The following is a 13,657-nucleotide window of genomic DNA, read 5'->3' as shown; positions in this document are numbered from 1 at the left end:
AATCACGATCACGGGGCACACGCTCCCTCAATGCAAGCCTATGGGAGGGGACGTGACGGCTGCCACGCCCCCTCCCATAGTCTTGCATTGAGGGGGCAGAGCGTGATGTTACACAGGGGCAGAGCCATGACATCACAATAGTATGGCCCTGTGATCGTGATTCATCCCTTTAAAGATTCAGTACCCCTTTAATGATGGCCACACACATTCATGAGGCATTAAATTATTATTTGGCCAATGGCTATTTTGTTTACCCAAGGATCCAATTTATTTTTACATTCCAAGGCCAAGCATGGTGCTGTGTAGGGGAAAAAGCACCAAAGTTTTGTTCTGGAGGTGTGGAGGTGTTTTTTTTTTTTTTTTTTGGACGGGGGGGGGGGGGGGGGGATACAAGCATGGTACTGTTTTAGGGGGTAAAATATAAAAAATCTAATATGACCATTCCTGCTTTCCCAATGTATCAGGGGAAATTCTAAAGTGTATAGCTAATGTACCACTATAGTCTCAACCACTACGATGCCCATATCCACCATATCCATAAGATATGCCATAATGTCTAATAGGAGAAGGCATTCCCACCTATCTCTATAACTGCCACCCCCCAGCCATATTTGACCTGCTTAGGATGGATGAAGGTGGCTGGGATTACAAAAACAGCTAGGTGGTCTGTTTTACTCTTTCCATAACTGTAATAGAAGTAAATAAAAGAATGCATATCTTGAAAGTAACATAATTCTATTTGGGCCCATTTAGGAGATAGGTGTAAGTCTTAGAGGTAGAACTAACACATCAGAGATTTTTCTTATATTCTGACGCAGATTGGTGGTTAAAAAGACTCTGTTGAATGCCTTATGTTAAGGGTCTATCTTTTTATGGAATTCTATTATTCCATTCTTTCTTCAGAAAAGTTGTACGCTGAGAACTATTTTAAAGTAGATAGAATAAATTTATATCATAATTTGAGTAACACTCTAATTGCATTGTATTACTTATTTTCTAATCTCTAGTCACAGCTTATGGTCCAGTCTAGAGCCATATTTACCTTCTGCTAGTCATCTGAGGAAACTTGTCATCAGTCATCCTTGGCAGTTTAACTAAGCTCCTATAACTTCTAGTACAGTGCCTGCTGTTAAGACTACACTTCCAAGAATGCAAATCACTGTAGAAAATACTGGGCGATTTCAGCTCTGAAGCCTAAAATAGTCAGCGTCAATGCAAGACTAGTAATACAATACATTTACAAGTTTACTCAACTTTAAATATATTCCATATGCACATAGTGTCCAAAGGCGGAGAATCAGCAATGTACCTGGCATCAGCCAAGTTTGAAAGGTTAATATAACCTTCTAATAAATCTTCTAAAGAAGATATTTAAAAAACACAACAGATATAATTAGCTTTGTTCAGACCGCAGATCTTCACTTCATCACTGTCTATAAACATCCCACGGAAAAGCATTATTTTCCACGGTGATGGATTCCATTTATTTATTTGGCTTGGTTTGGATTATTTGAGGAAGAACAGCGTGAGAATTATGCACAAGGTATATTATTACAAAAAAAATCAATGATGTACATCGCTTTCCTCTTAAAGTGACTCGGAAGAGATGATCTTTCCTTTATCTTGTGAAGAGTCAGGTTTGCTCGGTGGAGGTTTATATATAAAATGTGCAATACAAAGAAAAATTATTGTGAGAGTTTTGCTTGCTGCACCTAAAAAGATTGAAATCATATAAATTAATGTTTTTGCATTGTCTTTCTATAGAAAGATAAATAAATAAATAAAGTATTATATTATTTGGAATTTATACATTTCTACATTATGCATCAAACTAAATAGACCATTCAAAATAAAAATGCTACACCTAAATTACAATAAGGGCCAGTTACAACTATCCACAATGACATTTCATTCATAGTGGTGTCTCTGCAGCATGTCAACATGCCCATATGAAAGGCCAACCCTATGGACAATATTTTAATATGCTAGGCAGCAAACGAAGAAACAATGTGAATGGTAAGGGGAAAGAAAAGAATCCAAAAGGTTTAAATATATGAAACAAATGGTTGTATTCCTATATATTTTACTTATTGAGTATAACTTTTTATTTCTGAAAGACCCTTTGAAGATGTTGGTGCCTACAATGTTTGTTATGTAGGTGTCACTGTTTACAGCACTAGTATTCTATAAAGGAAGTGAGGACAGCCCCTCTGCTCTATACACTGGTGCAATGATTGCATTAAAGGGTATATTTAACTGCCAGCTTAAATAATACTCTAGCAAGATTTCCTGAAGCCTGGACACCTGGGATGTCTTTTGGGATAACCACCCTTTGTGGGACACGCGCAATTGTCTGTCTCCCTCTTCTCTCTAAACTCTCTCTCTCTCAACTTCTGGTTATTCTTAGGCCTTTTTTGCACACTTGGAGGAACCTAGAGGAATTCCTTGCTTTATCCTTAGGGCTTTTTTTCTCCAAGAATTATATTTGGGCTTTTGACATGGTTGCCCCCCTTGGTTTCAGAGTTTTTAACATCCTGATGCTCTGGCTGGCTTTTATGTTATTATGGTTATTTTTAACTTGCCTAATTTTATTTGGTTGTACGCTTTAGTTTTGGGCTCAGCCCTACATACCTTCTGTTTTTAATAATCTGTTATCTCTTTCAATAAAAATACATTAAAAAATGATGTAAAAAAATGTGGAGGATAACCTTTCACAACCATATAGTCTAAGCACATTTTACAGTGCCTTGTTTTCTAGGGAAATGTTTGGAATATATAATAGCATTTTTGCCTCTAGGTTTGTATATATTTCAATTTTCTCTCAGTAGAAATTATACCAACTGGTAAAACAATAAGGATATGTTCACACATACTGTATTTGCTTATTTGCTGCATATTTTATTTTGTGGACTTTGTCATTTCATTGCCAGAATAAAATCTGCAGTATATATATATATATATATATATATATAAAATATGTTATGTGTGAACATACCCTAATACAGTAGATTTATTAAAGGTTTATTCTCCTAGCCGTGACTGCACACGTATTTTCACAGGTTACTTCCAATAACACCACTGTAGGGAATAAAGCTGGTCATACACATGTGACTAAAGTTGGCAGAACCTACCAATTTTTTGGGAACTAGCGAACTATCTAATGTGTATGACACTAGCCAACTCTTCCTCAGTGAGAGATGTTAGGATAGTAGAGAAGGATTGGGCATGCTGGATATTAATATGTCTGATCATTTTGTTCTTAGGGAGAAAAGCCACCCCATAGTTGTCTGGCAACAAATTTCTCCCCTCTATGCATTCCTCTTGGCAGTGCGAAGCATGTCTGTGTATATGAGGATCAATGAGATGTATCTAGAACATATGGCCGGCCTTAAGGGGTACTCCGGTGGAAAACTTTTTTTTTTTTTTTTTAAATCAACTGGTGCCAGAAAGTTAAACAGATTTGTAAATTACTTCTATTAAAAATTCTTAATCCTTCCAGTACTTATTAGCGGCTGTATACTACAGAGGAAATTCTTTTATTTTTGGATTTCTTTTCTGTCATGACCACAGTGCTCTCTGCTGACATCTCTGTCCATTTTAGGAACGGTTCAGAGCAGCATATGTTTGCTATGGAGATTTTCTCCTGCTCTGGACAGTTCCTGACATAGACAGAGGTGTCAGCAGTGACTGTGCTCGTGACAGAAAAGAAATCCAAAAAGAAAAGAATTTCCTTTGCAGTATATAGCCGCTAATAATTTACAAATCTATTTAACTTTCTGGCACCAGTTGATTTAAAAAACAAAGTTTTCCACCAGAGTACCCCTTTAGGATACTGCCAATGGGAAAATGCAGCAGTTGCATAAAGTCAATCCTTCCGGCTAAATTCCATTATAACATTACGGTAGTTACTGCACAAAGCACATTATAAGACACATGATTCAGAGCCTGGTCCGCTGATCAAACTAAACACTGTTTTATGCCTCTTTACGAATAAATGGGATATTTCTTTTGTTTTTTGTTTATTTTTCTCACAATATATCACAAAAATTATCTTTCAAACAATATTTTTTCATTAAAGTCCATTCTCTCCTCTTTCCATCATATGAAAGCATATTAATACTTACTGATGCCGATCAGTTTGTAAGCTGTGCCCGAATTATTGTATGTCCAGCAAGCTCCCTTTTTCCCACAATCATTCAAGTTCCATAAAATACAGCTGCTATCTATGATAGCGCCAAATACTATTGGTCCTGGAATGGAGCCTAGAAGCATAACAAAAAAAACAAGTGTGATCATATCATAAGGATTCATATTGTCACTTAAATGTTTCAATATAAAAGAAGTTGTGAATTATTCAGAAATGGCCAATTGCACAATCTGCTATAGAAAAAAAGTGGCAGCAGTTTCCCTGGTTTAAGGATATACATTTCCTAATGCTTTAGGGGATTTAACATATAGTGGCAATTTGGAAAATTGTGCAGTTTCGTAGAAGTTTATTTTTTACTTTGGTTTTGAGCCAACGCCAAGAGGAGGTTTAAAAGGAATGTAAAAAATACAAAGGAAAGAATTATTTACCTCCTAAATTCATAAATCATAAAATTGACATTTTTTTTCTTCCGTGATCAGCCAGAAATGGGTCTTAAAGGGGTACTCGTACACGATCAGACATCTTGTCCCCTATCCTTTGGATAGGGGATAGGATATCTAGGGCAGAGTACCTCTTCAAACTAATAACTGTAGCCATATTTTTCTGGGTTCTGGGTTTTATGCTGGGTTCTGATGCAAAATAAATAATGGGACCTCTCATGACTATCACATGTAATTTTCGGTATTGGTCTCATATGGGGCATAAGGGCATCCTCCTCTTTAGTTACACCCCTCAATGTCTTTTTATTGGATACGCAAGATATATCTAGTCGGTAGTATAAGGCCATTATGCTGGTATATGCCATATATGACTGAAGATGTGACCTTCTTGATGAGTGAAGTCTATAGGAACAAACAAATTCGCATATACATCAGTGGTCTCAAGCTATGGCCCTCCGGATGTTGCAAAACTTTAACTCCCAACAGGCTCGGACAACCAACGGCTGTCCCTACATGCTGGGAGTTGAAGTTTTGCAACATCAAGAAGGCCACAGTTTGAGACAACTGGTCTACAGTCTACTACATTAAATCTGAAATTATTAACTACCTGTATAATGATGCCCAGAATTTTGCATGGGTTATACAGACAATTATGTAAATATTCTCCAAATCTGTTTATAGATGGAATTATATTTACCTAATAACCGAATAAATGACCACTGCACACCAAGGGCAAATGACCTTTGCTTGTCGGGTACACACCTGAAAGAATTAATTTTTATTAACCAAAAGATCACAAAACTTAACATACTAAAAAACTATTCTAAAAATCCCCATAAACAGCAATTTGAACAATATAGTAATCTTTTACTTCTTTGCAAATGACACTGGACTGTATCTGTAAGAAACTTACATCCCAACAACCTACCTATTTAATGCCCAATACTTTTTTAATTCTCCTCCACCAGATTTTACTTTTTTTTTTTTTATTGAAGAGCTATAGTAATTGTATTACTGGAGCTAGTTCAGTTGAAGGGGCAGGACAACTAGCCATGTAAGAGGGGAGGGGGACAGTATGGCAATTTAATGGGGATATGATGGTTCTGTAGTGGCAACAACCTGACTGGTGCTGTGATGGTCAGATTATAGTTGGCTCTGTAAGTGATATAGAACGACATATATCCATGAAAAAAAGTGTCATAAGCTTGTACCACAAGACTTAAGCTTCTTCCCCATTTCAGCTATGTAAAGACCCCAAGTAGGGCATTTGGAACATACAATTATGGAGGACACGTGGTCAACCCCCCTGAAAAAAAAGATTTTAGTGTCATTAAGGAGCTTAGGGTGCCCTGATCACACACCTTTTACTGTTTCTTGATATGCCCTTTTTGTTCCTGAGATATGTGGGTTTATAGTTGGTCTGACAATTCAGGGAATCAGTCAGATGGTCATCAACATAATATTAACAATTGGAGTGAAAATCAAGTGATCGGCGGGATTATATAGTCAAGGGGGTGTGAATGTTGTACAGCGGGATTATACCGTCAAGGGGATGTGAATATTGATGGGCATGTATGAATTATTTCCCCTGACTGTATAACCCAAGCCATCACTGGATAGCCACCACTTCCTTTATTAAAATTAACCCCTTAGGGACTCGGCCCATTTTCACCTTAAGGACTCAGCCCTTTTTTGCAATACTGAACACTCTCAATTTAAGCATTAATAACTCTTAGATGCTTTTACCTTTTATTCTGATTCCGAGATAGTTTTTTTTTCATGACATATACTACTTTAACATACTGGTAAATTTTTGTCGTTACTTGCATCCTTTCTTGGTGAAAAATCCCAAAATGTTAGTAAAATTTTGAAAATTTAGCATTTTTCTAACTTAGAAACTTTCTGCTTGTAAGGAAAATGGGCATTCCAAATAAATTATATATTGATTTACAAGTACAATATGTCTACTTTATGTTGGCATCATAAAGTTGGCATGTTTTTACTTTTTGAAGACATTAGGGGGCTTCAAAAGTATAGCAGCAATTTTCAAAATTTTCACGAAAAATTCTAAATCTGAATTTTTCAGGGACCAGTTAAATTTGAAGTGGAATTGAGGGGCTATTCTGTGAGAAATACCCTATAAATTACCCCATTATAGAAACTTCACCCTCAAAGCATTCAAATTGACATTCAGAAAGTTTGTTAACCCTTTAGGTGTTTCACAAGAATAGCAGCAAAGTAAAGGAGAAAATTCAAAATCTTCATTTTTTACACTCACATGTTCTTGTAGAGCCATTTTTTGGAATTTTAACAAGGGTTAAAAGGAGAGAAATCTCCCCAAATGTGTAACCCAATTTCTCTTGAGTAAGGAAATACTTTATATGAGGATCTAAAGTGCTCTGTGGGTGCACTAGAGGGCTCAGAAGGGAAGGAGCGACAATGGAATTTTGGAGAGTGAATTTTGCTGAAATGGTTTTTGGGGCCATGTCGCATTTAGGAGGCCCCTATGGTGCCATAAAAGCATTAAAAAAAAAACACATGGAATACTACACCCCCGAAGGAACGTAACAAGGGATACAATGAGCCTTAACACCACACAGGTTTTTGATGACTTTTCGTTAAAGTCAGATGTGTAAATGAAGAGGAAAAAAAATTTCCACTAAAATGCAGTTTTTTCCTAAAATTTTACATTTTTACAAGGGGCAATAGGAGAAAATCTCTTCTGAGTATGAAAATACCCCATGTGTGGACATCAAGTGCTCTTCTGGTGCACTACAATGCTCAGAAGGGAAGGAGTCACATTTGGCTTTTGGAAAGCAAATTTTGCTGAAATGGTTTCTAGGGGGCATGTCGCATTTAGGAAGCCCCTATGGTGCTAGAAACTACACACCTCAAGGAACGTAACAAGGGGTACAGTGAGCCTTAACACCCCACAGGTGTTTGACGACTTTTCAATAAGGTCGGATGTGTAGATGGAAATTTTTTTTTTTTTCACTAAAATGCTGTTCTTCCCCAAACTTTCAAATTTTACAAGGGATAATAGGAGAAAATGCCCCACAAAATGTGTAACCCCATCTCTTCAGAGAATAGAAATACCCCCTGTGTGGATGTAAAGTGCTCTGAGGGTGAACTTCAATGCTCAGAAGAGAAGGAGCGCCATTGGGCTTTTGGACAGAGAATTTGTTTGGAATGGAAGTTGGAGGCCATGTGCCATGTGCCCCCGTGGTGACAGAAAAGTGGACCCCCCCCCCCCACATGTGACCCCATTTTGGAAACTACACCCCTCACAGAATTTAATAAGGCGTGCAGTGAGCATTTACACCCCACTGGCGTTTGACAGTATTTTTTGGAACAGTAGGCTGTGCAAATGAAAAAATACATTTTTCATTTTCACATACCACTGTTCCAAAAATCTGTCAGACACCTGTGGGGTTTAAATGCTCACTGCACCCCTTGTTATGTTCTGTGAGGGGTGTAGCTTTCAAAATGGGGTCACATGTGGGGGGGGTCCATTGTTTTGGCACCATGGGGGCTTTGTAAACACACGTGGTCTTCAATTACGGACAAATTTTCTATCCAAAAGCCCATTGGCGGTCCTTCTCTTCTGAGCATTGTAGTGCGCCAGCAGAGCACTTTATATAAATACCTCATATGTGGATGTACTCAGAAGAAATGGTGATACACATTTTGGGGGACTTTTTCTCTATTTTCCCTTGTGAAAATGAAAAATTTAGGGTAACATCAGCATTTTAGTGAAATTTTTTTTTCATTTTCCCATCCAACTTTAATGAAAATTGTCAAACACCTGTGGGGTGTTAAGGCTCACTATACCCCTTGTTATGTTCTGTGAGGGGTGTAGTTTCCAAAATGGGGTCACACAAGGGTATTTATTTTTTTGCATTTATGTCAGAACCACTGTAAAATCAGCCACCCTCTGTGCAAATCAACAATTTAGGCCTCAAATTTACAAAGTGCGCTCTCACTCCTGAGCCTTGTTGTGCTCCCGCAGAGCATTTTACGCACACATATGGGGTATTTTTGTACTCAAGAGAAATTGCGTTACAAATTTTGGGGGCCTCTTTTTCCTTTTACCTCTTGTGAAAATGTAAAGTATGGGGCAACACCAGCATGTTAGTGTAAAAAACATTTTTTTTTACAATAACATGCTGGTGTAGACCCCAACTTTACCTTTTCATAAGGGGTAAAAGGAGAAAAAGCCCCCCAAAATTTGTTAGGCAATTTATCCCAAGTACGGAAATATCCCATATGTGGCACTAAATTGTTGCCTTAAAACACGACAGGGCTCTGAAGTGATAGAGCGCCATGTGCATTTGAAATCTTCATTAGGGATTTGCATGGGGACGGACCCGTATGCCAGAATTAAACTTGCCTCCGATACCAAAAATACCCTACGGTAGTGTTTCCCAAACAAGGTGCCTCTAGCTGTTGCAAAACTCCCAGCCTGCCAGGAGTCAGTGGCTGTTTGGCAATACTGGGAGTTGTTGTTTTGCAACAGCTGGAGGCTCCTTTTTGGAAACAGTGCCACACCAGGCGTTTTTCATTTTTATTGGGGGGGGGGGGGGGGGTATCTGTGTAGGGGTTTATGTATATGTAGTTTTTAACTTTTTATTTTGTGCTGGTGTAGTGTAGTGTAGTGTTTTTAGGGTACATTCACACTGGCAGAGGTTTACAGTGAGTTTCCCGCTGGGAGTTTGAGCTGCAGGGGAAAATTTGCTGCATCTCAAACTTGCAGCGAGAAACTCACTGTAAACCCGCCCGTGTGAATGTACCCTGCACAAACCTCCAGCTGTTGCAAAACTACAACTCCCAGCATGCCCTTTGGCTGTTGTGCATGCTGGGGGTTGTAGTTATGCAACAGCTGGAGGCACACTGGTTGCAAAACACTGAGAGCTTGTTATTTAACGCAGTGTTTTGCAACCAGTGTGCCTCCAGCTGTTGCAAAGCTACAACTCCCAGCATGTACAGAATATTAGTACATGATGGGAGTTGTAGTTTGCAACAGCTGGAGGGACACTGGTTGCGAAACACTGATTTAGGTAACAAACTCAGTGTTTTGCAACCAGTGTGCCTTCAGCTGTTGCAAAAAGCTACAACTCTCAGCATTCAGTGACAGCCGAAGGCCATGCTGGGACTTATAGTTATGCAACAACTGGAGGCATACTACTAAAACTCCCAGCATGCCCTTTGGTTGCCCGTGCATGCTGGGGATTGTAGTTATGCAACAACTGGAGGCACACTGGTTGCAAAACACTGGGAGTTTGTTATCTAACTCAGTCTTTCACAACCAGTGTTGCAAAACTACAACTCCCAGCACGTACGGTCTATCAGTGCATGTTGGGAGTTGTAGTTTGCAACAGCTGGAGGCACACTGGTTGTGAAACACTGAGTTAGGTAATAAACTCAGTGTTTTGCAACCAGTGTGCCTTCAGCTGTTGCAAAAAGCTACAACTCTCAGTATGCACTTACAGCCGAAGGGCATGCTGGGACTTGTAGTTATGCAACTGCTGGAGGCACACTACTGCAACTCTCAGCATTCCCTTTGGCTATCCGTGCATGCTGGGGGTTGTAGTTATGCAGCAGCTGGAGGCACAAAGCTGTTGCACAACTACAACCCCCAGAATGCACAAACTACCAAAGGGCATGCTGGGAGTTGTAGTTGTGCCTTCTGCTGTTGCATAACAACAACAGCTTAGCAAAAGCAGGAGGCCAGCCTTACCTCCTGCTGCTGCGCAGTGAAGATCAGCCTGCCATCGGGGATCGGGGGCCCCAGCCTCAGGTGAGGGACACCCACGGCCGAAGAATCAGGGCGATCGTGAGGTGGAACCAGTGCCACCTCACTCCTGCTGCTAAGGGATGATAGGTGCCATCTCGGACGGCCCCTATTATCCTTTTTTTCCGGATCACCGGGACCCGATTGACCCGGAATTGCCGCAAATTGCTGATCTGAATTGATCGGCAATTTGTGGCGATCGCTGACAAGGAGGGGTCTCAGGACCCCCCCATGCATTGTCCCAGGATGCCTGCTAAATTAGTTCAGGTATGCCCTGAGTCCTTAAGGATCGGGGATACAGGGCATATGCATACGCCCTGCTTTCTCAAGAGGTTAAAGAGGTACTCCGGTAGAAAAAAAAAAGTTTTCAAATTAACTGGGGTCAGAAAGTCATACAGATTTGTAAATTACTTCTATTTAAAAGCTAAATCCTTCCAGTACTTATCAGCTGCTGTATACTACAGAGGATTTCTATGGGAATTTTCTCATGTTCTGAACAGTTTTTGTCATGTACAGAGGTGTCAGCAGAGAGCACTGTGGTCAGACTGGAGAGAACTACACAACTTCCTCTGAAACATATAGCAGCTGATAAGTACTGGAAGGATTAAGATTTTTTAAATGAAGTCATTTACAAATCTGATTATTTGGGCCTGACGAAGCGCTACTTGTGCAATACGCTCTGTCGCCAGCACATGCCCACACCTTGCCTGACTGCCTCCCTGCGTTGTAACCTGTAAGTTGTTTTTGCAATAAAGATTTCACCTTAGAAAACTGCAGATGGTTCGTGCTCGGTCATTGTTATTTTTTTTTTGTGAAGATATGTTTATAGTTTCATGAATCTACAGCAACAAGGAAGCATCGTAACTGCTATTTATGCAAGACTTGAATTAGAGAAAGCTGGCCGGCACTGCCAGACTTTCCGTGACTCCTCTGAAGGAACCCGGTCAGCCCCAATACGATAGGTGGTGCTCAACTCCCTGAGAAGATGCAGTGTCCATAATCCAAAAATGCTTATGATAGAAAAAAGGAATGGCACTCACCACTGTCTTTTATTTCTTATTCTTTATTTTCCATAAAGTGCAGGTGCATAAAACGGCATATCACCCGTCCGGGTGTGGACGCCAGTGCGCTTGCTTCAGGTAACAATTGTTTCGCTCAAACTGAGTTTCAACAGTTTGAGCGAAACAATTGTTTCCTGAAGCATGCGCACTGGCGTCCACACCCGGACGGGTGATATGCCGTTTTATGCACCTGCACTTTATGGAAAATAAAGAATAAGAAATAAAAGACAGCGGTGAGTGCCATTCCTTTTTTCTATCATAAGCATTTTTGGAACTGCTATTTATGCCTTACACGGCTGCCTGATCCACATGAACAGTTGTGCCGTGTTAAATCTCTTCTTTCAGTGAGTTGTTAACTTAAAAATCTATATAACTTTCTGGCATGAGTTGATTTAAAAACATTTGTTTTCCATTTGTTTTCCACTGGAGTACCTTTTTAAGTAGCTCACATTTTGTATAGTTTACTTGAAAGCCTCTGACAACCTCTGACATACTCAGAATAGGAATTAATGTGTTACATGGAATTATGTTATTCTATGCCAGTTAAGGTATGTGCTTCTCAGACCTTGGGGAGGCATCAAAGCCATGGACAAGATCTCTATCATAGGACAATAACACCAGTAAACAGTATGTTTACTCCACTTATCTATGAACTGCTCCAACCATTTACAGCTCCAGCTATGTATTTGCCTCCTTATATTAATGTTTCTGCTTCAAGTCACTTATCTTGTTCTATTACCATCCTGTTTCCATGTCCTTTTGTGTATAAATATGTGACTCTTCAGATTTCATATTAAACCATGCGTGATGAAAAAACCTAGGTAGTCTCAAAGGTTCAGTTTATCATTTTTTTTTCAGTTGGCCATAAAAGGGTACCTGTCACGTCACTCCAGCTGCAGGAGATGTCTAAAACTCATGGACAGTCTCATAGCCCGAGACTTACTCTGAGAGTGACGCAATTAGAGGATGTTTTTCTGGAAGTCCCATTGACTTTGCATGAGAGGTTTTGGAAAAATGTCCTCTGATCGGGTCAGTCTCAGAGCAAGTCTTGGGCTACAAGATTGCCCGGGAGCTTTAGACATATCCTGGAGCGACGTGACAGCTACCATTTAAAGGTATTAAATACTCAGAATATACTCTAAATATCTACAGGCTAAAATGGGAGAAAAATATTCTCTCTCATGGCTGACTTTAATTTGTATACTGTGGCTGACACTATAGCTTGATCCTTAATAAAGACAATGGGGGAAATTTATCAAAACCTGTGTAGAAGAAAAGTTGAGCAGTTGCCCATAGCAACCAATCAGATTGCTTCTTTTATTTTTCAAAATATGTTTATGTTTAAAAATGAAAGAAGGGATCTGATTGGTTGCTTTGGGCAACTGGTCAACTTTTCCTCTACTCAGGTTTTTAGAAATCTCCCCCATTGTCACTGGCAGCACAGAAATGGGGACACAGGGCACAATAAATGCTTTTGTAATGGGGTGACTATTGTAAAGTGTCTCTGTAAAGTGTACACTATGGCACTGTAATAGCAATACTATGGTGGGCACTTTAATGGAGATGCTATAAGTACCTTTATTATTTGGACACTGTGGGGGAGATTTATCAAAACCTGTGCACAGGAAGAGTGGTGCAGTTGCCTATAGCAACCAATCAGATGGCTTCTTTCATTTTTAAAGAGGCCTGTGAAAAATGAAAGAAGCGATCTGATTGGTTGCTCTGGGCAACTGGGCAACTTTTCCTCTGGACAGGTTTTGATAAATCTCCCCCTGTGACTCTTACTGTATTAGGGACACCATGGCTAGCTTTGTAATAGACATGCAGTGGCTGTCACTTAGATTAGCTCTGTAACTATCACTGTCACTGCCGTGGAATGTTGTGACTATCTTTAAAATCACAGGTTGAGGTAACCAGGTATTCTAGGCTTAGCTGTGCCAAAATGAACTGGTACCCCACGTTATCAGAGGCAATGAGGAAATGGAGTTATATAAGTTGTCATAACTATTTTAATGTAGCTGTGTAGTGACTAGAACCTAACTTTACAAACTCGCTATTACTTTTGAAATAGTTGCATTACCATGACGTTGGGAAACTTTCCAGTGAGTTATGAGCCACATAAATTACCAATAAAACGGCAAATAGCATTTATGTAGATGAGATAAATCCCAGCCAAGACTTGTTTTACATAATTCTTCTAAAGATTGCCAAGAATGCT

General features: G+C 39.6%; 1 protein-coding gene across 1 annotated transcript in view; it reads right to left on the bottom strand.

Annotated features, from left to right (window-relative positions):
* Window positions 1-419: 419 nt before the first annotated feature.
* The window catches only part of LOC130289654 (solute carrier organic anion transporter family member 4C1-like), a 107,494-nt gene continuing 94,256 nt past the window's right edge, over window positions 420-13,657 (bottom strand). The window contains exons 11-13 of the mRNA XM_056537533.1: window positions 5,285-5,349; window positions 4,125-4,262; window positions 420-1,712 (exon numbers count right to left, since the gene is read on the bottom strand). Of these exons, the coding sequence (XP_056393508.1) occupies window positions 1,588-1,712; window positions 4,125-4,262; window positions 5,285-5,349 (328 nt within the window). The 3' untranslated portion in view covers window positions 420-1,587. The remainder of the gene's footprint in view (window positions 1,713-4,124; window positions 4,263-5,284; window positions 5,350-13,657) is intronic.

This window comes from Hyla sarda, chromosome 1, assembly GCF_029499605.1.
Source record: "Hyla sarda isolate aHylSar1 chromosome 1, aHylSar1.hap1, whole genome shotgun sequence".
NCBI classification, from domain to species: Eukaryota; Metazoa; Chordata; class Amphibia; order Anura; family Hylidae; genus Hyla; species Hyla sarda.
The sequence above is the reverse complement of the archived record's forward strand: the minus strand, read 5'-3'. Positions and strand labels throughout refer to the sequence as shown.